The sequence below is a fragment of the Vanessa tameamea genome, chromosome 16 (assembly GCF_037043105.1).
Source record: "Vanessa tameamea isolate UH-Manoa-2023 chromosome 16, ilVanTame1 primary haplotype, whole genome shotgun sequence".
NCBI classification, from domain to species: Eukaryota; Metazoa; Arthropoda; class Insecta; order Lepidoptera; family Nymphalidae; genus Vanessa; species Vanessa tameamea.
Genome location: NC_087324.1, coordinates 5,986,704 through 6,013,480, shown reverse-complemented (window position 1 = coordinate 6,013,480; position 26,777 = coordinate 5,986,704). Strand labels below are relative to the sequence as shown.

General features: G+C 30.8%; 3 protein-coding genes across 3 annotated transcripts in view; 2 read left to right on the top strand and 1 right to left on the bottom strand.

Moving 5' to 3' along the window:
- Nucleotides 1-26,777, bottom strand: part of LOC113394025 (DNA-directed RNA polymerase III subunit RPC8) — a 225,939-nt gene that overhangs the window by 120,461 nt on the left and 78,701 nt on the right. The gene's annotated exons all lie outside the window — the stretch shown is intronic.
- Nucleotides 1-26,777, top strand: part of Fife (fife) — a 122,932-nt gene that overhangs the window by 63,494 nt on the left and 32,661 nt on the right. The window contains exon 2 of the mRNA XM_064217303.1: nt 14,499-14,716. Within this exon, the coding sequence (XP_064073373.1) occupies nt 14,681-14,716 (36 nt within the window). The 5' untranslated portion in view covers nt 14,499-14,680. The remainder of the gene's footprint in view (nt 1-14,498; nt 14,717-26,777) is intronic.
- On the top strand, nt 1,748-4,239 carry LOC113393954 (transcription initiation factor IIA subunit 1). Its single transcript, XM_026631091.2, has one exon. The coding sequence runs from the start codon at nt 2,131-2,133 to the stop codon at nt 3,118-3,120; it is 990 nt and encodes a 329-aa protein (XP_026486876.1). The 5' UTR covers nt 1,748-2,130; the 3' UTR covers nt 3,121-4,239.

Sequence of the window (26,777 nt, the reverse complement as noted above, 5' to 3'; positions counted from 1 at the left end):
TTTTTTACATAACAAAATTCAAATTACTCATCTTTTTCAATATAATGTGTAAATAATTTTATTTGTATTTGTGGCTCTTAAAATTAAAAATATAGCAATTAAAAAATATAACAATATAATCGTATATATTATAAAATCACAATACATTCAATGTTATCAACATAGTAAAGCAGAGCAAATACGTCTGAAGAAGTATTCGGTGCCTATTATAATCAATCTGGACGTTTCATTAGGTACACCCCTTTTCTTTAAAATAACGTATATATTTTTATTCTATGTCAATGCGGTTCATATGGTTCATTTAGTTTTCTACAAGTTCTATCCAATAAAATATCTCTAATTTATAAACGATATCCACTTCACTATCAATTGTTTTAAATTGCTTTAAAATCAGGTAAATTCAATTACGCTCACCTATACAGTAATATGCACTTAATGGCACGTACGCGACGTACAGATTTGTGGGTAATGCGGCTAGAATAATCACATGAGTGATAGTTCAGGTGAGCAAGTAATGAAATGACATTCTTGGACGTATCGATCGCACACAAATAGCTCAAGCCCGTGGCTACTCGCTGTGTTTTACGAAGTTACCTTGCTTTTACATCAAAAAGTATATAGGGAGTTTAATACTTTGAAACTTAGTACCGTAAGGTAATGTTAGCGGTAGGAAGAGGTTATCTTAACTTCTTCGAACTACATAAAACATTGCCAACATTGTCTACTTGTCTACTACGAACTGAGAAGAATGCAAAAGTTAATTTTAGCAGAATCTACATAGATTTCAGACTTTCTGATTTTGAATAGTTGGTTTAAATCAAATATAAAAAGTTATGTTTTTAGAAAGGGACCTTAATTTCCTGAAGCTGAAAGCAAGCAGACTGCTTTAATTGGTCGTGGTGGATACTTATGTTTTTTTCGATACATGTCTTTTTCCTCTCAATAATTTCCGTCACTACCAAGCAAGTGATTATTTATAAAATCTATATTAGCTATTTGTCAGATATAATACAATGGATAACTTCCTTTTTTTTGTAAGATTTACATATAATACAATAAATAACTACTTATGTATGAGAAGTTAGAAATATTCGTTTAATAGAGTCGTAGTACTAAAGTACTTATTATTTAAGTCGATCTAACTTTCTCGAGATTTATTTATATAAAGCAATTAATAATTTAACATGTAACTCAATCCAATCGGTTTTATTATATTAAATTGACGTTGAAATTTAGTTATACGCACATCCTCACACACATACTTAAAAGCAATAATCCGCAAAAGCTTAGTCATATTTGATTCAAATGATACATAACACGAAAAAGTGTTTCCTATTATAACCGCTTGGAGCGCTACTAGTATGAGTTACTAAATTATAGAAGAATAAATTATTTTAATTTTAATATGATTACTTCGTTTTTCAGTACAATATATGTTACGTATTATTTAAAAAAATATATTATGAATTGAAATACTGAGTAATAATAATTATTTACAAGCAACCGCACGAGTAAAGCGTCAGTCAGGTACTTAAATGATATGCTATCACCTGTTTATAAAAAAAATTAAATTGCCTGTACTTGGTACCTACAAAAGTGTCTACCAAATATTTATTTTAAAATTAAACATCAACCAGCGTCGATCATATAACCGGGCGGGGCCTCAGCGATGAGAGAAAGGGCGGCGCTGTTATCGCGCATGCGTCGAACTTCAGATATTCCGATATTGAGATTCTAGCGCGTCCATAGACAATTTTTTGTAATCTGGCATTAATATTCTGCATTTTGTTTGTAGGTTATGTTTTAGTCGTCAATTGTCAAAATTAATTTCCAGTGTTTTTCGTGAAATTATTTGGATATGTTGAAGTTTTAATGAAATACCTTTGGTTTTCTTGGTATTAACCATTTGTGATTGTCGATTTTAACATACGCAAATACTGCTGTTTCACCATAATGACTATGTATATAATTTCGATTATTACGGGTTGACATTGAGATGAGATGTGAATACAAAAGTCGATGCGCACTTTTTACGTGAATTACCATTTTCAAGTACATACTTTACAATCATTTTCGATATAGTGATACATGTAACCTTAAAGAAATACAGTAAATCTAAAAATTATCAAAATGACGATGAGTCAATTATCCGTATTGAAACTTTACAACACAGTGGTGGACGATGTGATAGCTGGTGTGCGGGATTGCTTTCTTGATGACGGTGTAGATGAACAGGTTTTGCAAGAGTTAAAACAGTTATGGAAGACAAAGTTAACGGCCAGTGGAGCTATGGACCCTCCGCAACCCGAAGCACCTGTAATGCCGCCACCACCGGCACTACAAAACTTCCAGAAAGCCAATGGCAGTAATGTTATACCAAAAAGAGCTCCGGATATGGCATCTCAAAGTTCAAGCCAACATTCTGGAGTTGAACATGGTGGGGCACCATCGTCTAATATACCTGGTGCTCATCCTCATCATGTTCTTGATCCAAACAATAAAGTTCCAGTGCAATTAACATTACCAGCTCAACCAGGTGTACCTGGATCACAACCACGTTCCTTTACCATACAAATTCCAGCATCTGCTCTTAATGGAAATAAACTACACCAAGTCCTTACAGGTCCTATTATTAATGCAACAATAAGTTTGCCACAGCCTCTGGCTGCCACTCTCTTACAACAACATATCAATTCAGCACTAGCTGGCCAACAGAATGAATTTGATGGTGGTGGAGGTGGCAGGAGCGGTGCTGCTCCATTCTCATTGGATGGTGCGTTAGATTCATCTGATGATGATGGCTCAAATGTTGGTGATGGTTCAGAAGACGGTGGTGGAGATGATGATGAAGACGAGGAGTCAGCAGAGGAGAGAGCTGAAGAGGAAGAAGAGGAAAGAGATGAGAGTGGAGGTGCAGAAGAGGAGCCATTAAATTCTGGTGATGATGTTTCGGATGAAGAACCCGGTGATATGTTCGATACTGAGAATGTTGTTGTATGCCAATATGACAAGATAACTCGTAGTCGCAATAAATGGAAATTCTATCTCAAAGATGGGATAATGAATTTATCTGGTAAAGATTATGTTTTTCAAAAAGCTAACGGTGATGCAGAATGGTGAATGTATCCATGTATGTTTGACAAGTGCTTAAAATGTTTGTGTGATTCGTCCTGGTTGTTGCTAAAAGGAAACAAAAAAGACATTGACATAATGGTATCTCAAATGTATGGTCAAATTTAAATAATGGTAACCTATTATTGTATATTCATATAATAAGTTACAATTAGAAAAATATCAATAAAGGTGATAGATTTTTTTCAATTAAAATTTACAGCATATTGGTACATAATGTTTAGAAAAAAATATTAGTTCATTGTATAGTATAAAATTTTAAAAGGCGATACTTTTATAACTATGAGGAGGTACAGTGACTATGTGAAGTATATATGCGTTGGGTGTGATTTTACTAGGTTAGCTTCACTTTATAATATTATATGTATTGTGGTAACAATCATAAAAATTAACATTTGTTAAACCAAAAATAATGATAAAATAAAAGCATGAAAGTGCCAAACAAATTCTTACTTTTTAATAAGTTTTCTGCCTCACTGTTTAAACAAAATAGAATGTGCTAGTGTGAGTGAAGCTAAAACGGTTTTATAATGTCAACCCAGCTCCAACTACAATTCATCAGATATTAACAGAATATAAAATCCATTTGACTCATTTAAACAGATTGTGAAATCAAATATTATTCAATTATCATCCTTCTACTATCATCCTTTACTTTTCCCGTAGTTTTTTTTGTTCTCATATGAATTAATTAATCTTATTATACCCTTAATCACTCAAAAAATTATAATAATCTTAATTGTCTAATGAATGTTGATGTTAATTTTGGAAGTGAATTGTGTAATAGAATAAGTAAGAAAATAATTTCAGTTTATATTATCATCCGTAGAACTTTCTACCCTTAAGAGCACAAATTTTGTTTAATTTCTTGGTTATTTCCTTTTTACACTGTCACTAATTTAATATTGTGATATGAATATTAGTAATTCTTATGTAAATTTTAATTAGAATGCTGCCAATTTTTGTAAGCTGGTAATTGGATTTCTTACCTTGCCTGGTTTACAGCAATTAATAAGTTACTGTTCAAATAAAGTAACATTCTTATAATTATGGTCCCTTATGTGATGAAGTTTGATAAGAATGGTAATAATAAAATATGTTGCATTATTATGTTTATTTATTTCCTTAACCTATGTTTTAAACATGTGTTTGTATGTGTAAGATATGTTAAACAAATAAGTTGTCATAACTTTGAGCTAAATTTAAATTTCATATTAAAATAATGCACTGAAAATCGGCTTTGGCATAGTTGTTATACGAAAGATGAGTGCTTTAAAATATTTTAGTCTCATATTGAATATATTATCCCATATTTAATAATATTAATTTTATATATTGAAAGATAAGTTAAACACATTATATTATTTTTTAATGAAGCAACAACGCAATTATAATGAACTGTTACGCTTATTTATATGCTATAGATGAATTTCCTAGATCCAATATTAAACAGAAAGAATGTAATAAATAACCAATCATGTAAAACATTTTTTTACATGATAGGTCATGTCATGTCATATTTTAAGACGATACCAACGTTTTTGGTTTGATGGTTATTTTATCATTCAATTAAATTATATTTCATTAAAAAATAAATATTGTTCCTTCAAAAATTACCTACATCTTAACTAAAATTTTATAATACGTATATTTATAGATATGCCAACATCACACCTACAAACATTCATACGCATATTTATATTATGTTTTTTTCTTGCTTTACCAGCATCGCCATCAAAACAACAGATACGTGTGCTTGGTAAATATTTTAATATCAATAATTTATTTGATATCCTTATTAGCTGCCAATGACAGAGTTTAACGAGTGTTTGTCTGGGTAGTCCATCTACCATTTATTGTAAGAGAATACTCATTATGGTTTTGCTTTTAATATTTAGTAAGTCATTACAATTAGGTGAGGGCACGAGGGACATAACATCTCATCCCACGTTTAGCAGCACAGTGACGGTACTTATAATAAGTGTTTATCTATATTTTATTATAATTATTAAATATAATGGACAGGCCACTTATGTGGGCTACTCAAATGAAACTGCACCACTTATAGATAACAGATGACAAATCACCTAGATTTCCATCTATTGGTGTGCTATTTTAATTTCAAATTTAAATGTGAATGTTTTTATTGAATATAAGAAAGAATAATTAAAATCGGTTCACAATCAGCCAGGATATGGAGTAACATATACACACAGAAACAGCTAATTTAATAATTTTAATATTTTCTTAAATATTAAAATTATTCATTTAGCTGATAATATTTACTTTTAAATTTATTTATATCACTGCTATTACTGATATAAAATCATTTTCCGAACCATATCCAATTGATCACATTATTCTCATAAAAAGTATTTTCTTTCTCGGCTTAATACTTTTATCACATTCTTACTGCTAATTACATTATGAGCGGTTACGAAAACTCCATTTTAGTGCGACATTTTTTACTGACGGCGGTAAACTCTGGAAAACAGTATACCCGCCAGGGACGGAAAACTGTCAAGTTCTGGAGTGAATTAGTGATTTTCATACGATAAAAAAAATGCGATGGAAATTTCTCTTAAGTTATTGCCTTAGAACATTGCCCATTGTAATATACCCAGTAGTAATAGCGTCTTTAAAACTTTTTTCTTAAATTTATGCCTTAGGGTTCTCTGAGATCTTATTTCATTGCTTAAAATAGAATTGATGTTCGTTAGATATGTTTATTTAAGATAATCATTTGTTTGACACAAGTAAAATCTAATTCAAGTAACTAATCTGTATTAGACAAGATTTGTAAACTGTATATTTTCTAAATCCAGTTTTGAAGGAAATTGAATTGAATATATATATATATGTATGTATGTATGTATGTATATTCAATAACAAGAAAATAACATGATATACAAAAAAATATTTTTTTTACCAAAGGCAAATAATATTAATTTTATATATTTAAAATATAAAGCAATCATCCTTTAATTTAAATAATGTAAAATAAGTAACATATACCTTGATAACAGCCGGGTAGTAGCATGTAATTTAGAATTTATATACCCATTGGTATCTACCTAGCTACTTTATTATTAAAAATAATAAGAATATATAATTATGCACAACGCAATGCAATAGTTCATTACTATAATATACTATTAAATTATTGAGTTTGCCATAATATCCACCTAAGTAATAAAATATTAAAATTACTGTCTGACATGCAAAGCACAGCATAAACCAAGTTTAATTGCAATGAAATTACTTTTGGAAAAAAGTCGAGTACCTACTAAGTAAGAACTTACCTAATCACCGATGATTTTTTCAAATTGGGGTGAAAGTTTGTAGAGAAGTTTGCTATTTCTGATATTATTATGAATATGGAAATCCGTGTTTCTGCTTCTGCTTATGAGTAAAATACATTTTTTACATCGTTGGAAATTAGCCAATTAAGAGAGTAAAATTGGGGATAAAGTAAGTTCGCTATTTTTGATTGAAGTTTGAATAAGGGTGCTGCTTATAAGTAAGAAACATTTGTTACAATGTTGCTTTACTTGGTGATAGAGCTTTATGTAGACATATCTGTGTAGGTACCAAGGATGTTATGGATCATCGTAACCGTAACCATCGGAAATCCGAAATAAAAAAAAAACTGTAATTCGGCAAAACATTGTTTAATATAATTTTGTTTTTGCATACTTATGTAGAGGTACTTAAGAGCTCCCTAAATGTTTTAAGACTACAAATAAAATAATTTGTTACCTTGTAATTATCCAAAAAAATCGGAACATCCGAAATTACATAATATCTCTGATAGGTACCATCTATCTAATTAGATAATTTACCGCCTAACTTAGTATTGTTGTGTTCCGGTTTGAAGGATGAGAAAGCCAGTGTAATTACAGGCACAAGGGACATGACAACTTAGTTAGGTTGATGGCGCATTAAACATGTAAGGAATGGTTTATATTTCTTACAGCGAATGTCTATGGACGGTATAAGGTGCCTGCCATCATTCGCACGTCCACCTATTTTAAAATAAAAATAAAATAGTATTTTTGGAAATTTATCACCTTACAGGGGAAATTGGCAATTAATGTTTCTATATAAGTGCGCCATTTTTCAATGTTGTAAATATGATAACCTTGTTTTAGGCTGCTGTTGTATGAGTCAAAGTCAGCATTTACAGTATTTTTGATAATTCATTCATTCATAATTCATTCATTCAGGAAGGAATTTTTGGATAAATATTTATGAATGGATTGGATGTTATTGATAAATATTGATGATATAACTAGCTGTGCACAGATAGTTCTAAAATACAAGTAGCCTATGTTACTCCTTATTGCATCAGTTATCTGCCAGTGAAAATCCCGTCAAAATCGTCCAGACGTTCCAGAGATTAGCCGGAACAAATAGACACTAAGACATACCGACAGACAAAAAATGTAAAAAATGTTATTTTGGTATATGAACCGTGTATACATACATATGCACTTAGTATAAAGTGGTTATTTTAATATTACACAAACAATTGTAAAGATTGTATAGATTTATATAAGTTCGTCATTTTTGATCCTACAAACATGGAAATCAATATTTACCCAGTTCTAAGTATTATTCCCGTTTAAAGTAAAATACATTAATAGTGCGTTTAAAAAATTATTACCTAAAAGGGTTGAACCTGAAAGATTTTCCTTAGTTATGGGAATTTCTAAGACTTCTTTTGTGGCTTACTTCAAAACAAACCGTGAATCATTACGGTCAATATAATAAATATAATCAATTGTTATCAATAGGGAATTTAAAATGTATGTATACTTTACTACTCCTGGCGGATAAGTTTTCAATCTTTAGAGGAATAAGACTAATTAAGAGACCATTTTTTTAAAATCAATTGTCCGAATTTTTTTTGGTGGCAAAGTTACACTTTATTTTGCCATGGCTGAGGTAATATGGTCATTGCATGTTATCAAAAAAATACATCATTAAAAATTATATATTAAGCATTATTTATAATTATGACATTTATAATAATTACCATTTTATTTTTATTACCAAAATATGATTGATCTACCGAAAAAAATCGATGTGTCTCTATTTAGTATCCAAACGTTATTTCATATTAAAATAATAACAATAGCAGATAACAATTGACTTAATTGATTTCTGAGAGAATAGATGAGAAGATATCAACTTTTATTTTATAGTATAAATATATAATAGTATTTATTTTTATGGATATAGTGAACTTGGTACAAATGGAAATAAACAAAATATATTTTTTTTATAATAGTTTAAGATTTTTTCAGAATTTCACATTGGTGGTGAACAGTTCACCCCCATCTTGCAAAGAACAAATGACAAATCCACTATATTTCTATGTTTATTCCACTCTTGGAACAACCTGGAGATATGTATATAGAAATTGCTCACAACACACACATCACCTACCTAAATAGTTTATATTAATGTTTGGGTGAATACGTAGCTCTGTCCTCTGAAATCACAGTTAGTCATAAATGGACACGACATTCTGCCTAATTGTATATAAGTAAACCACAATACAACATCACAAATTCATATTCACAAGTCGACGACGCATCTCTCTTGGAGAATATTCAAACGTTAATACCGTGTAGGTACGAAACCTTGGAACTTATTGTCGAAACGTACTAACTTACTCAATTATAAGTCACAAAACTTGGAGATGTTAGTTTGTGCTCTAACGTAGATCTTGAATGACTTAATTAATAGCTTGTTTTCATTAGTAACTTAATTTTTTAGTCTAAACCTGATATTAGTAAATAAATAATTTAAAATAACGAGTAATTGGGCCTGCGACTACGCTCGAATAAACATAAAGGTTTTTTAATGAAATTTTAAGCACACAGCCTTGCATAAGTTCGTATGTTTTTGATCTTACTTATCGATTTAGATAAAACACTCTCATTATGAGAACGAACATCCCCTAACTAAAATTATATGTCCTACTCTTTAAACCGATACACAACAATACTAAGCATTATTGTTTGGAGGTAGCATATATGATGAGTGGGTGGTACCTTCTCAAACGGGTTTGTACAAAGGTCTACCACCGAGTATAAACAAAATCCGTTACAGTTTCATCATACCAAAAAAAATGCTAATTTATTTTAGTAACAGTTGGTAAATACTTCACAGCTAAACAAAGAAGTCTCTTGTTGAGAAGCAGGATCAAATAATAATAATAACGGGATTTAAAATTACGAAACGTGTAAAGGCTACCAATTTACATATTATTTTTAACGTTTCGTATTCAAGAGCGAATTCATTATAGTTTCCTCCCAGTCAACTTTAGCTTTGTATTCCTCTTTTGTCTGCGCACTAGAAACTACTGTTTATCAATAAAATCTTATAAACATGAACCTTATTGTTTTACTTTAAATTAAATCTGAAATTCAAGTTTTACTCAAGAAGGCTTTTGAGTTTATTCATAAGATTAAATTAACTATAAAGCTACCACCATGTGGACAGATCATACTGGGAGTAACTAAGAAGAAACACTGTAGTTGGATACTCTCTTAACCAATTAAGTGACATTGATTAATTAGAACAACAAGAACAAACAGATTTACAATAGTATGTTATCCTGAATTAAAATCAGTAAACACTTTACTATTCTCGCTTTTTACATATGTATATTTTTTCTATTAATTATTATTTTAAACGCAAGGTCTTCAGACCTTGTTTTAGTTTGAGTTTTTTTTATTTACTTTTACTGTATCAAAATAAAATTATCATTACTGTAAATAATCCTCTTTAATTACATCCCTTATACTCACTGTAAGCTATTATTACAAGAACTTGGGAACAACTCCTCTATGTAGAAAAAAGTTTCTATATCTGTAACTTTGCCTCAAAGTAATACCGTTAACATCAATAATATAATTACGGTATTACTTAGTATCATTACTATTTTCACGTCATCGGCTTACCTGGATGGAGAGCACCCGTCTGCTTCAATTCTCTCGGGAATCCTTGACTATACTACTTGAAAAGGTGTGCATAGCTCATTCTTTTTCTACATAATTTTATTTGGCAAAGCTTGTTAGTGAAAGCATCTTGGTTCTGCCCTTCGCTTCCTACTGAGCCTGCCTTGCAGAATGAGCTCACCAACCAGCACACCCCAAACTATAATATATAGCCCTTTTCATACTACACAATGAGAGGTCTTTGTCAATTGCCACTTTCAGGGAATGGAGCCGAGGCGCAAAAAAGTGTAACGCACTGTGTGCACGAGCGCATAATACTAGTGACGAGCGGGAGCAGCAGCAAAAGGAGTCATCCTTTAGCTGCCTGCTAAAGTTACTCATTTAGCGACTATCTATGTTAGCCTAAATTAGAAAGAGCCACCTATACACCCAGCGATCACTTAGTGAGGACGATTCGCCTCCACTTTCGCCAGGCCAACGGCAAGAGATCCCAGTTAATCCTCCTACCTTGGGACGGGGTTCATTTAACGAAAGTCCTTCTGAGCCTTGTATTAGCGAAAAACGTAACTCTCTTCCTACGTAACTAAACTGTGTAATAAAATTAAAAACATTAAATTTCAAAAAACAACTGTTAGAAGTTCTACGTCACAAGGAGTTTATTTTATGTGATTATAAAACGTATTATAAATTAGATATAGTAAAACATATTATAATTGTCTTGTTTACAGAAAAGTAACATATCGGTGAAGAGCGTATATTTTTTCAATGTTACTATATTCCTTATTGCCGTTTAGAGACAACTATGACGAGCAAATATTCAATCAAAATCATACGCATTCATGTTCAGAATGCACTGCTCTGCATATTGAATATCATGGAGCTCGTATAATGAACCGATCATGTTGGCCAAATATTATCAACAAGTTTCTAGGATACCTCAACACATATGTATAACGATACATGTTGTACATTGTACATACATAGGCCTAGTTTATAGATACTGTTGCATTGTCGCAATAAATGTTTTTATTATTATTTTATACCATAACATTTATTATAAAGATACTTTTTGTATTGCGGATGCAAGAGTGGGATACAAAAGGCCACTTGATGGTATTAAAGTCTGTTTGCTGAACCCCGCCGGTCCAATTACCCGCACTAATCCCGCGCAGCCGAGCAGCCGCGAGATAACCATTCGTAATCGACTTACCCGCGCTATTTAATATCGTGCTCAATGTCTCGGAATTTGCTTTCTGTTTGCGGTCCCTTATAAAAAGCTAAATCAATAATAATTACGAGGTAGGAAGATACTAATTATTTTAAAAAACAGTATCTTATATGTTTGTACAAAACTCGTGACTAATACAAACTATTCAGTTTAAGATCCTCAAAGCCCATAGAATTTTTTATTTTGTTTTTATTTAATTTAATTCAAGATATAAAAAGCTAAATTTCTATTAACATTTCTCAAAGCAATGAGCGGATCGAAAGTACTCGAAGCTCTCCACGCCGGAAATATCGAAACGAATATAAAATTCCTTAAATGGCTATGCATAGCAATTAGCCTGTTGCCATAGTGAGTTGCTTGTAGGCATCGACTGGTGAAATAGGCTATTGATTAAACGATGCCATCTCCCACCCCGGACAGGAACGCGAATCAATTCGGATGACACACTTTACCGAGATATTCGTCGAAGCGAATTTACCTGCGCAAGTTTAGCTGACATATCTAAAGCTAGCGATTTATTCGGAGACTTTTCAATTCGCTATGTTTGTGGAAACGGCTTACGGCCTTCACGGTATAAGCGAGTAAATAGATGTCGGGAAACCTATTCCCAGCGCTCGCACTCATTCAATTCAAACGTCTTTATAAAGTGTGAGCAATTATAGCGTAACCTACATTTGTTATGTGATGTTTTCAATAGTACTACGGGTATCTATGATATATGGTTTATATGATGATGTATGATATGTTCGCTATGTTCGCATAAATTGAACTTTCAAAACTACTTTGTCCAAATATACCGCTCTATGTCTCAGTTTGTTTTGTATTTTTTAAATGAGGATGTATTACTAATCAATATAAATTAATAATAAAGTTTGAACATAATAAATGAATAATAAACCATAGGTTAAGCCTTCCAGCCTCCTCGCCATTTAAGGAAAAACTTTGGAGTCTATTCCACCACTACATTGCGATTCAAAATATACAATACAACTTGTTGATAGTACTAAACCAGAAACCTCCATACTAGGAACAATAAAAGTAAAAAAGTTCAACTCAGTCGGATGAACTTTAATTCAAAGAATACAAACAAACTTTCATTTCATTTCATGTCATAATTATTTTATATTTATATTTTATTTCATTTATGTGTAAAAAGTACTTACCTACATTAAAAAAACCTACCTGCTTTACTAGCAAAGACAAGTTACATTAAATTCTTATCAGGTATCTGCGACTCCAAATAATAAAGAGGGAGTATCAAGTAAATGTCAAGCGACATGTTTACTTTCATATATATTGTTACAAAAATAATAATTCTACTCGAAAAAAAAACGAAAGACTATGATGAATTACCGTATAAAAATGAGATAACGCGTGGTACTATGTTCTTATTTATTCCCAAAGGTTTTAGCGTAATCTATTTGATGGTCTGTTTATTGAATTAAGAGTCGTCCTAACACTACATCGTGTACAGTTTACAGAACAATTCGATTATAACATGTTTTTAGAGCCTATATGTCCAAGTAACTAGAACATGTGTATATTAAACTCAAACTCAAAATTCAAACTCAAAACTTTATTCAACATAGAAGCATCTCACTTACTTATTGATGGTTAAATTAAACACTACCACCGGTTCGGAAAAAGGAACGCCCTGGCCTGAGAAGAACCGGCGTAAGAAACTGAGCGGGTCTTTCTTTTTTATTTGTCAAATTAAGTACATACATAATTGTATATGAATAGAAACAGCCAGGAGGCGATCGTTTCAGTCCCAAGGTGTGCTATCAAACATAAACTCACTAATTGTATAGTAACCTTTCGCACACAAGCGTTCTTTAACAATTTTTTTAAATTTGGCAACAGAAGCATTTTGAACGCTTTCTGGGATCCCGTTGTAGAAGCGTATACATTGCCCCACAAAAGAGTTACTGACTCTGTGCAGTCGTGTAACAGGAGTAACAAGATTGTGTTTGTTCCTTTGTATGTTATGAGAATCACATTTTTAAACACAAAGACGACCAAGTACAAGGGGAATTTCATATTTATGACTATAATTCAACTCGTTCTCATCAGTTAATAAAAACATTGTGAGGAAACCATCTCACGAACAATCTACAGATTAATTAAGTTCTGCCACATGTGTGTACACCAACTGCATTGGAGTCGCGAGACGGTGTAAACTACAAAATTTTTCCTCAAAAGATGAGTCGTAAGCCCAGCAGTAAGGCATTTATAGGCTGTTACTTAATTGCTCCTTACTTAATTTTTAAAAAAATACAGTCACTTCATATCACATGAAGCGATATCAAAAAGCATTTAAAAATGTATAATCCTTACATGTTTAATTTTTTTGTTTCATTCACATACACAGTATGAAGCTATCAAATCTTACATTAATATAAAGATATCAAAGTACGAGCTACTTTTATTCAGAAAGCTTTTTGCGACATGCAATTTGATATCTTATCGTACAAAAGAACCAGTTATAAAAATGTACATTTAATCTATCTTTATTAAGCAACCAACCCGTATCTGATCGTCCCTATTTTACAATTTTTAAGCTTTGTATAGGTTAAAGGTGAGGTCTACGAATTGAACGGAAGAACAGTTGATCAATATGAATTTATACTTCTACCACAGATTCTCTTGATTGACTTCATTGACTGACATCAATTGTGATATTGTTTTACTCTTACCTCAAAATTTATTTCAATTCCCAAAAAATCCCAAAAAATTACGTACAGAAAAAAGAAGGAAAAAGAATATTTAGACTTATGGCAAAATTATTTGGAGTAAATACATGTAACAAGTAGTTTTGTAGACGTAAAAAATATTTTTAGTCTTATCTAACTAGTGATTCTGGATACCGGAGGGCACACTTCTAGGTCAAAGTTAGAACAAGCAACAATAAAAGTAATATGCATAATTTCACCTTTATACCGCTTTCGTTAGTAAATTATATTGTGAACTGTACAAAGTAGGACCTGTTGAATGCGTAGGTTCTGTTCATTCGCGCTCCGCACCCCAGCCCGAGCGGCCGGGACTCGCCTTACAAATTGATCGCTCGGTTTCACCGGCACATATCTGTCTTCTGAGACTATTGTAAGAGATTTAATTTCAGCAAATCAAGGCGTGTCTTTATGAGGATTTATTGAATGATTCATAAGTAAATAATTTTAACATGTCTCTTTGTTTCAGGTTTTCGGAATGGTGAAGTGTCAAAAATAAGTGTAATAAAATGTCCTGTTTTAGTGGTATCGTATTAATTCCCGATTAAGTGAAGTGATAAAGTTTTTTTTCTATATTTTGGGGTGATTATGTGACTGGAAGTGAACGTTATACCGCCACCATGCTGCCCACAAACGTTATGTCCTTCATGAAGAAGGTAAGTTATATGATAGGTAGATATTAAAAATCATTTTGTTTATTTTGTAGCTCTATTATTATTTTATTCGCAAAACTCTATTATTCGTATATAATTTTCTACTACTGCCCTCTATGTCTACTTGAAAAAGAATTTGAAGCAATTGTTTATTTTACTAATTCTACATAATTTTATTAAAAAAATATGTTATTTTACGCTTGATAAAATATTTTGATATATATCATGTTTAATTTTCGATTGGAAATTAGGTCAATGTTAAAGATGAGTTCATTATCAATATACCGATATTTGAATATATCTACTGTGATATACGACTATATTCTGAATTTTGTGAATCAAATTTATATAATCTGTAAGATGATGTGCCATAAATAGGACCAAAGAACTGGTGGAATTATGGCAACAATTTTCAACTACATGCGATGCTAGTTATACTAATTAGTCATTTATAATATGAAAGATTTTATAAACGTAACTACAAATAGTCGGGATATGTTGTAATTTTTTTATCTTATTATATAATTGGGTTGTTATTAAATACCATTTAGCCTTTTTTATAATAAACAACTGCTTATAAATTTAACATTTTCTGATTCTAGTACTTAGGGGCACTTTTTTCAATCTATGTACATTATAAAAGGTCGATATATACATTAAACTACATACCGAGATTGATATTTTAAATAACAACTATTTATTTGGAAGTTAAAACAAAGTCCACGTTTTGCTTTATTTGTACATACCTATTTTATGAATAAAAATTGTTCAAAAGTACAATAAAGTTAACACCGATACTGATTTTAAAATAATATTTTTATATTGTTGCTAAAACAACCAATATAAAAATTCTTGATGAAATTGCAACAATGCTAAATATAGATTTCTCAGCTATACTTATTTTATATATACTTTTGACATTATGCTGTTAAACTTTTATTCGCCTGGAAAATGGCTGTAAGGTAATAATCTTAATATAGCGTTAAATCGAAGAGATGACGAGAATCCCAGCCTTTCCGTAGCCTTGGTAATGAGATAATAAGTAGATTAGGTAGGTAAAAATAATTGCTTAATACAGAACATTTTGCTCCGATATATTAACATGAAATACCATTTAGTTACTGTAACTACTCAATTTAAATGCAATTGTAAGCAAAGAATCGATCTCGGATATCTAAATAGTTATATTGTTCTTGAGTGGCTACTTGATTGGACTGTTAGTTTGTCGGTTAACATTTTGTTTTACATTCTTTATAAATAAAGAGAAGAACAAACCAAAAACAAGAAGTTTCAAATTCGAATTAAATATTTAAAGGAAATGTAAAAACGCGCCTCATTAGGACGTCGTTTCCCCGATTCTAAAGAGGGAAAATTCGAGCTAGTTTATGCATCGTTAATTTTTATAAAGATCAAGAAAAACAACAAGAATATAATTCGATATCAAAGAGGGTTTTCGTAATTTTTTCTCTCTATTTCGTATTTTATCTTTTTCAAATAAGATAATAAAATATTTTTAATTACAAAGTTAACTAGAAACTTAATTTCGTAATTATAAATCATAAATTCACACAAGATTATGATTATTAAAAGTTTTAATAGTTTTAATAAACACTTTTTACATTTTCAATTAGTATATCAGACACCTTTTATCTTTTAATTTGTTTAATCATTAGAGCACCTTATGATTAACTTGCTCACATTCGTAAATATATTCGTAAATAGCATACATATATGTAAATACATCCGATGGCAGAACTGCTTTTAATGTAATGTTTTATCGTTCACAAAGCACGTAATGCGGAGGCTGATAAAAACTTATATCGTTTTTTCGACGCTTCATCCCCGAACGCGGCTGTTGTTTTATTTGTGGATTTTCCGCATTAACATAACGCCGTATAATGTAGGTATGTATGCATCATCATTGAGGATTAAGATTCCACTTTTTGTCTTATAAAAATTATCGAGCCTAAAGGATGTTTTCCCTTATATAAATTTAATTGGGATTATTTCATTCTGGTTGAGACTATTATACTATACACTTAACTGATAAGAAAGCGGTGAGATGTGTTCTTGATTTTTTGATTTATATGCCGTTGACTGTTGAGAAGTTACTTCATCTGGAGCCAATCAAGATGGCGAAGAAATCGCGCTTATATGAAAATGCAATGTCATCGGAACTGAAACTACCTATATGTAAAATCTCAACTCCGTAGTATAATGCAGCTTGTTCTAATTCAGCCTTCTAGATTTGACCTAAACAAACAAACATTGCAAGTTAAAAAAATACTTTTATAAAAGGGTGAAAAAATAAAATATAATTCATCATCATTTATTTAATCTTATAAAGAACGATCTGTTTCCTGCGACTACATCATACAATGTTTTGTTACCCGTCTCTTAATTTATACGCCATTTTTATCCAGGTTCCAGGATATCGCTGTGTCAACTATCTCTACAATTGGTCTATTGATTTAGACGTGATATTCATATTTGTTAGTCGATTAGTTAATATTTGCCTGATAAAATATACCACGCTTATTAATGATTTTTATTATAAATTGTATGTAACGTAAATACGACTTCAGTACGAGCTCGCTATTATTTTATTATTTGTATAGAAGTTTAACGTTAGCGAATTCAGCGAAGACAATTTGTAGAACATAAATGGAAATGAAGATATTAAATTCTTCAGCGAAGAGACGGAAGTCAAGAATTCAGACTCTTGTTTTAGTTATTGTCACCATATTTGCCTTTCATGTTCTGAATGATGCACTTGTATCTTATTTGAATAAGAACATTTAAGAACTAAAATCGTATCTTCAGTAATTAATTATAATTGCAAAATATAACATCCGTAATACAAAATCAATAAAAATATATTTTTTAATTGATGGCTGAGTAATAAAATGAAATGAAACGTAAATTGAATACAGAATAAGAGATTCATTCATTCTAAATCCTGGTTGACATTTGCCATTCCACTAGTTTTGAATTTGTAAAGAATATCAAAGCTTTCATTAGCATTTAAATTTGCTGTTTTTATTCATATAAATAGATATATCTTAAAAAAATTACTTCAATTTTATTTTATAATGATATAAAGTTAAGAATATTTTTATTTTTTATTTTTGACGACAGACTGTATTTATTTCATTAATTATGTTTCATTTATTTTTTTATACAGAAATTAAAAGAAACATAATTAATGTAATTGTAACAATAGAACTATAATTATATCAATTCATTTAAATACTTTTTGGTATACCTGAAGAACAATTACGAGTATATTACGGTAAAACAGAGCGCCTAGACAAAATACATATATTAATTCAAATATTGAACAATTGATGAGATAAAATTAATTTTAAAGTATGAAATCGTAAATAATCTTAATGCCGCGAAGTCAGAGCGGAACACTAGTGGTTTTAAAAACATTTACAACGTTCGCTTATCGGGTTGCGAGGAAACATGCTAGCTGCTAGCGCTTCCTGCGATCGTTAACGCTCCACCGAGTGGAAACGTCGATCTCTTCTTCACGTTATGTCTACATGTTCATAATACTTATGTATATATAATTCTGTTACATTTAATTAAATAAATAAATATGTGACGGTAATTTTAGCATGGTAATTATCTTTGACGACAATGTTGTTTAGTTTCTAAAGTTTGTTTGCCTTGCATAGCAAATTATCAAATTCCGGCCCATAAACTATCCCTACCTTTTATAGGTCACTCCGTTGCTGTTGCGGTAAAAAAGACAAACCAACAAACTATATTTATTTATAGGTATTTTGTTGGACAAGATAAAATTTAATTACATATACGTATCTCATCATCTCATCTCAGTAAATAACTAAAATTAAATTCCATAGTCTTATAAAGATTTATGTTATTGTTTTATTAGTAACGATTTTTGACCCCTTGATCTTCATTAATTATGAGCAATATTAAAGAGTTTTTAAAAGGAGGCATAGACAAGAGTTATCTTTAACTTTTGTATTGTAGTTTTTGAATATAGTAAAATAAATTTCGCAACAGATTTCGAGCCATGTTGCATCGAATTTATTTGTTTTCGGTAGGATCTACCATATCAACGTTCGATTATATCGAACCCCTTTTTTATAAAATTGGAAATGTTACTAATTGAAAGACGTACCATAGTGGTATTGCTCTTAGTGTTTGTTATAGTATAATAATACAATTCTGTCTGATAATAATGTCTGCTTGCCAGCTCCCTAACTACTGATAAAATTTATGATAGTTATCTATACGTGACAAAAATATAAATTATGAATGGTTTCATTAGCTATATTATGACCAATATATACGTCACTGAAGGTAGTATAATTTAACAAGGCTATAACATGTCATGCAAACATAGTAAAATATTTATAACAATTACACACGCCAAAGATTCTCAAATAAATAAAGGCGTATTTCGCTCTTAATATTTTAGTTTATATTTCATCTTTCAAACTATGTGTCGGACCACAAAATAACCAAAAACTGTGATCAGAAACACTTGTAGCACGTCCGTAGACAAATTCGTAGACGATGGTTTGAATTTAATTAACAAATTTATCTAAGTAAATTACCTACTTAGTTTATTTTACTGTGATTAAAAAAACATTAATTTGCTAAATTACTAAATATTTATATAAAAAGCGACTAGGATGCATCGTTACCCATATGTATAAAATATTATTTAAAACAAAGTCTGCACTTTTGAAAAGCTATCTGCTACGTGCTAAAAGGCGGGCGCGACAAACTTAGAAAAACTCTTACAATTGACGGAGCTTTGAAAAAACATTGTGTTTTATTTAAAAAGACTGTTATGATATTTTTTAACAGTCCGTGCAGCAATATTGTTGTCATAATGTTTGAGATCTCAAGGGCTCAATCTTTTGAAATTATTAAATTCAGACTGTCGTATCTAAATTTTGATAAAGTTTATTTTACACAAAAATGTTGATTAAAGAAACGGAATAAAATTTAAATGTAATTTCTTTATTAAATAGACTGGAGCGTGAACACTCGAACAAATTAAAAATTTCATAGTTAGATTGCCAATTCTCTCCGATTGTAAAAATATTCAATCATTTGTCAAGTGAAACTTACCGTCGGCGCCGGCGGTGCTTAAGTAGAACAACGTGCTTACGGCTAAATTGTTTAGATTATTATTAGAAAAGTTTTATGAAGTTAGGTACGTCATGGAACTCATGGGAAGTCATGGATTATTATCTAGTAACTAAATTAATTACTTTTTATTTTATACTTAATTATTAAATATAGTCTTATTCTTTTAAAACTCATTTAATATATTCTTTTTTATTTTTTCTTTATTATCTAAACTGCACAACCTTTTACTTTTATCACTTGATGGTAGGACTTGCAAGCCGGTCTGCATCACCACCACTCGTCAGCCATTGTACCGTCCATTCCGGTTTTAAGGGCGAGTGAGCCAGATTAACTAAAGGTTCAAAGGACACGACGTATTTGCGACGACACTTACCGCCCTATTTACTCGTCAGCCTATCAATATCAAATAAAAAATCTCACAAATATACAAACATTTTGTCACAAAGGATACTAGGAAAAGATCGATATTAGCGATAATGCCATTTATGCACGCTATTGTTAATCCTGTACTTTGATGATTTATCTATTTGTGTGCAATTCAGCATATGAATTACTCAATAAATAAATGGCTACCATTTTTATTTTAAAAGCTAAGCTTCAATATTACTAAAAATTTACAAACAGTTAATTTGATGTCTAAAACAAAAATTCAGCTAAGCATTTTATTTTTATATTTACCATTCGCATTCGTCCAAAACATCAAAGCAGTGTAGTTTGCACAAAAATTATAATAAATATCTTCAAAGCATTACTGTAATAAATAATCATCCTCGTGCTGCATTTTAGAACATATTTTCTTTAATTCGTACGGAACAATAAATAAGAAAAATGTCTTTTGCGTTTGTACTTTAATATCGCTGACACTTTGTAAGAAATCTTGACTGAATTTAAAAGAAATTATTCTTTTAACTTGTGTTATATATGTCACCGTAGAATTGTAAATACCGTTAGATTGTAATCTATGTCGCGGGATTGTGAATTGTCGAAAGATTGTGAACCGTAATGTACTGCTTACAATTTAACGCATTATTTTTCGGTAGATCATAATCTATCAAAGTACGTAATTTAAGTTAAATTATAAACACTAACCTGACCGAAATATCATAAACTTTGTTAATTCCGTTAGATCTACCTCGCGAGATTGTTAGCTGTCAAACGATGTGAACGGTGATACAATTTACAATAAAAATTTCGATAATTAAACGTATAATCTTTCGGTTTCTGATAAATTATGACTACCGAAAATAATACCTTAAATTAATGCATTATGTTACAGTTCACAATCGATCAATAGTTTATAATTTTACGGCGACCTAAATCAAATAATAACATGTCACGACATTAGTCTAAATTTAAAGCGGGTGAAATATTATTATAATATATATATAAAATTAATGTAGGTATATTGGTTTAATAGTTTTCTCAATTTTGTTTTACAAAAAAAAAAAGTCTATTCATTTATTAGTATAGATGTTGTATTCGTGTTATTTTTAATGTTAAAAATAAAAAATCTATATACTCGAAGACTTACTAATATTTACATTTAGATCTACATTTAGAATCTATTTAGAACTCAATTAAGCGCAAGGTTTCACATCGCCAGGTGCCCGTTATCGATGTTCTATAGAGGTTTATCGTCTCGATTTTATTTGCTGTAAAGACACAAGTAAATAAAAAATACATCGAGAAACTTCTGTGTCATATTCTACCAATCAGCATCGGCAAAAGTTCAAGGTCTAAAGACAAAGAAATGATAACTGAAGCTTTTTAGACCAATTTTTTTTAATCATAATATATTATTTCGGTCGAATTTAGTAAGACAGACTTATAACAAATGGAAATTTTACGAAGTATAATCATGAAAATTTAAATTTAATTTAACATTTCTTACGACAAACAAAGCAATTTATAATACAAACGCGAAGTTTGTTTGACGAATTCTAAGGCAGAAGTTTTTTTTTTTACCTTAAATAAAATGGATTATTCTTTTAAACAAAGCAACGATAAGTTTTTAATTTTTAGTCTAAATTCTTTACAAATTATGACAAAAAAATGTAGCATTCATACCATACGAAATGCAAATTAATAAATAAATATAAGCAGCACATGGGGGTTAAATGTGTGAAAAGATCATAGCAGAATTTTACGGAAGGCCCTCTGGTCAATTTCAATTCAACTTAGGAATGGTACCGGTCCTTAAGAAACTTGACGTACTGTCCTTGTTAGCACTGAAACAAGATGATATGGTTACACCTCATTACTTGCCCCTGAATGCTATAGGTGAAAATAAAATCATTATTCGACTTGGTGAAACCACTCTCACGTTATTTTACAGATATTATTAACAATAGAATATATTTTTATAATAATTCATTATTTTTAGATTCAATTCAAATTTGAATATAATCGCATACATAAAAACTGCATGTGTATAACATGTGCTACAAAATAACTACATGCCATTATGTTACAAGTCCAGACTAAGAAAAAACATCGATTGTGTGGTATAACAACTTTTGTTAAGTTTTTTACAGAAGTATTTTTGGATGATTTCCATAATTTGGTCAAAATAGTATATCCTATCATTGCAATTATTTACCGATCGGTAAAAGCTACAAGACAAGGACAAAGGACAAGGTTACAAGACTTACTCGGTAAAGTCAAGTAAATTAACTTCCAGTTTTCGTAATACGGATCAAAATCTAATTAAAGATTTACAAATCTGACTAAGTGCTAAACGCTCATTTGTCGCCTATTGCGTCATCGACAGCCTCGACGAATGACTATTCAAATCAATAAATCGGACTTTGATCACGTCCCCGCTAATGAGGTTACCTTAACACAAGGCATCCACCATTCTTCTACGAATAGCCGCAGGAGGGAGAAATTCTCTCATCCCTGCCTTTTCAGCGGAATCTGAGAAGTCCAACAGTCACTCCTAAAAATAGAAAAAAGCCAAGAGCGAACAAAAATCCCTGAAGCTGAGTCTCTTACCGACTTACTGTAGCAAAAATAGAAGAGTGCCGGGATTGCCCTATATCTCCATCATCGAATCGCACACCAGCTACCATTTAGTCTCATTTTAGCTCTCTCTCAGACGGGCTATAGCAAGTGGTGGTCAAGCTACCCCATTATAATGCATGCAACTGATCCGGTTTTTCTTACGTTTTTTATCAAGGAAAGCACGATATTTATGTATATTCACGAAATTAACTAAGATAAACTAAGAATCAATGGATGCTCGAATTATTAAAATACATATCGTCGGTTATGTATGTATCTTATACTATTGAACATAAAATTCATTTTAATATTCTACTACGTGTTTGTATGGTAATCATATACGAGATAAGGCAAGGAAAAAATTACATCGAAAATTTTAATCTGTTTCGGAAGATAAGTAGGTACTTTTTACAAAAGGTAAAAAAGTCGTGTGAGCCATTATATTATTTTCGAGATGGTAAAACATAAAAGAAAAGATTAAGTAAGATTCAAGCAGTTTGTGAAAAATATAATGAATGAAATTGTTTCTTAACGTGTCGTAATATTGAAAGCAATATATTTTACAGTAAGATATAATTATTCTCTTTTGAATTGCTGTTAATAACTTTACATAACGGTTTGGTCATTATATAAAATTTAATTAAACCTTGAGCTTCGGTCCTTTATTTTATTTGACTTCTTTCATAAAGAGACCCATATTGAAATGAAATATTGATTTATAATTCATCATTTAATATACTTTATCATAATTGACATAACATTGAATGAACTACATGTTTTATTTTTAATTGCGAATTAATTTTGGCCTGGTATAATATAGTGCTCGAGTGTGTGTCCAAAGGTGCACTCACTATTCCACGACAGTTTGTGACATCAGAGGTTATTAACACTTCCAACTTCCTAACTTCGAGCTGCTACTGAGAAATTCTTGACTCATAAACCGAAAACCATTTTACCGGTTCGACCCGGACATTACACCTAAGACGTCGAACTATTTCTAAAAACTATCAGGAACTGTACAACTTTTCTGCATGCTAACAGAACTCACGTTCAATTTTGATCTGCTGGACAATGATCTGCTAAGTTTTCACAAGACGTCGAGACCAACAAGGCACTCATGATATTAATTATAATTTTTAACAAAAGGATATTTAATACTGTACGTTATTACACTACAGCACGATTCGATATAAGTTTTATTTTGCTAGGGATATCTTATAATATTAATTAAATATCTGCATAAAAATTTCCACATTCTATAAAACTGGTATTAATTGGGCTATTCGCCATTGCCTTTCTTCTTCTTCTTGTCTTTCTTATTATTTCTTAAATTTTGCAAAAGCTACATGGATAAACTTTATTTATTATGTTAAGCATACATTTAAATATAAATACGAATATCCTTACTTAACGTTTTGGAATTTTCTTTGAGTATATATATAGCTGTTTTATTTTTTTTTAAAAACGAATGTATCCTATAGGTTTATAGGTTTTCTCGAGCGTCAATAACTCTTTCACTTTGACCTTTCAGAAATACTGAATAGCAATACTCAATGACGCATCTCGATGAGTTGGATATAAAAGGCATAGTGACGGCGAGAAGTTCAACACTTAAAATAGTTCGAGTGTACACATCTATACGATTAAAGTGTCCTAAGAGTCATTTCGTGTGGTGGCTATAACGATCAATGGCAAAACGGGGTCATTAAATAAAGACTCAAGTACAGAATATTGTATAGGTCATATATAAAATCTATTTAATTAATGGCATCACGAAACGGGAAGATCTGTAATACCATAAACTTGTACTACAAATCTTAAGTGTCTTAAGTTTCTATGTTAAAGTAAGAATGATTCTAACTAGACGTACTTTGTATATGAATTGTCTATGCATATCAACCACAGACCATAAAGATAAAAGTTAGGCTTCCATTCGCATGATGGTCTTATATATCAGATAGAGTTACTGGTTATAACGATTTTTTCAGACTTTTTACACATACATGAGTTAATATAATACAAAAGAGTTCATAATTTTATTTCCTGTGTTTGTCAACAGACTTTCTTTTTTTTTTTTGTTATGTAGTAATATACATTCACTTGGTGGTGGAGCTTTGTACAAATCCAACTAAGTAGGTACCTCATCATTAATTATACTGGTTCACTGACCCTTCAAATTAGAACACAACAAAACTTTATATTGTTTACTCTACGAACTAATTGCTGGGTACCCAGACTGATTTGCATAAAGCTACGAAGAAAAAAATATACTGATTCATATTATAAAAGATTCACTAAAGAATCTGTATAAAAACGACATAAAATGTAATTTTCTTTACATTTGCAAATAAACATTAACGGTACATTCATACGTACGCCATTACCATAACAATATTAAACGTACAAATACGTAATGCAGTCGAGCACGCGTATTGTATCCGAGCTGGGTTTTCCACAAACACTTGTTTTCATTCAAAAATAAGTAAATAAATATATTTAAGACAAATTGAGAGCCACGAAAATTATAAAACGCGCGAACGTAGAAAGCATACTCGGTGGTAGTCGGTTTTGTGCAAGCCCATCTGGATTGGTACCATCTACTCATCAGATATTCTGCCGCCAAGCAGCAATATTTGATATTTTTGAGTTCCGGTTTGAAGGACGAGTGCGCCAGTGTAACTACAGGCACAATGGACATAAGATCTCAGTTCCCAAGGTTGTTGGCGCATTGGTGAAGTTGTATGGTGGGGTGATTAATATTTCTAATAGCGCCAATGTCTATGGGCGGTGGTGATCACTTAACATCAGGTGGCCCATTTGCCGGTCGCTTTTTTTCTTCCTTACTATCATAATTCCAATTTTCTGAGCCAAAAAATATAATATAAGATTTTATACTTTTACCTTTAGTCATAGAATGTGATTCATATAATCATTATTAAAGATATGTTGTACTCATGTTTATAATGTTTCAATAATCTGTATATGATGAATTATTAATGTACAAATTAGTGTTGTTTTAATAAACAATACTAATTTGTACATTAATAATTAATAATACGACTATTATTATATTATACATTCTCATTTTTATAATATAATATTATTGTAGTCGTGATAGCTTATTGTTTAGATGACGTGAACTTTAATCGATAATTCCGAGTTCGAACCCGGCCAAGGACCACAGAATTTTAATGTGCTTTATTTGTGTTTAATATTGATTTCGTGGTGCAATAAAAACTGTGGAAACCTACCTGCGGCGGATGATAGTCTGTCACATTTACTAACCAAACTATTGGAAAAACGTGGTGGAGTTATATCCAAACCTTCTCCTCAAAAAGAAGAGGAAGCTTTAACCCAGCAGTTTACTTTACTTTTTATTATTATTTATCAATTGACAAAATCCGAAAAACAGCGCGTAAATAAGCGCTCTTAACGAGAGCAGAAATGTAAATTTATGCGGAGTTGTCTAATCAACGCCTGAATTTACTGAACAAATTCATCAATGTACGGTTAATCCAGACCTGTCAACTCCCCTTAGGCCAGCCATTTCGATGTTAAAGGGTAATTTAATCGTAAAAGAGTAAAATCACAACGAATTAAACCTCTTTTGTATTGAATAGGTTCACATTATTTGACTTTAGACACCTGCCCTTAAAAATCTTTCATAAATAAGTATAATTTGAATTCATATGATATTTAACTATTACATTATTTTGAAAATTAAAAGATGCAAGAACATTTTAATTACCTACATATTTAGATATACTGTAGAATTTACATATAATTAATATATCATTTGCTTATCTTAGTCTCTTTCAAAATAATTGAATTATTACTTTGCAATTTATTTTTTATTTTGTCATTGGCTTTTGTGAAAAGTATACTTCATATTTCATTTAATAAATATTTACTATATAACATA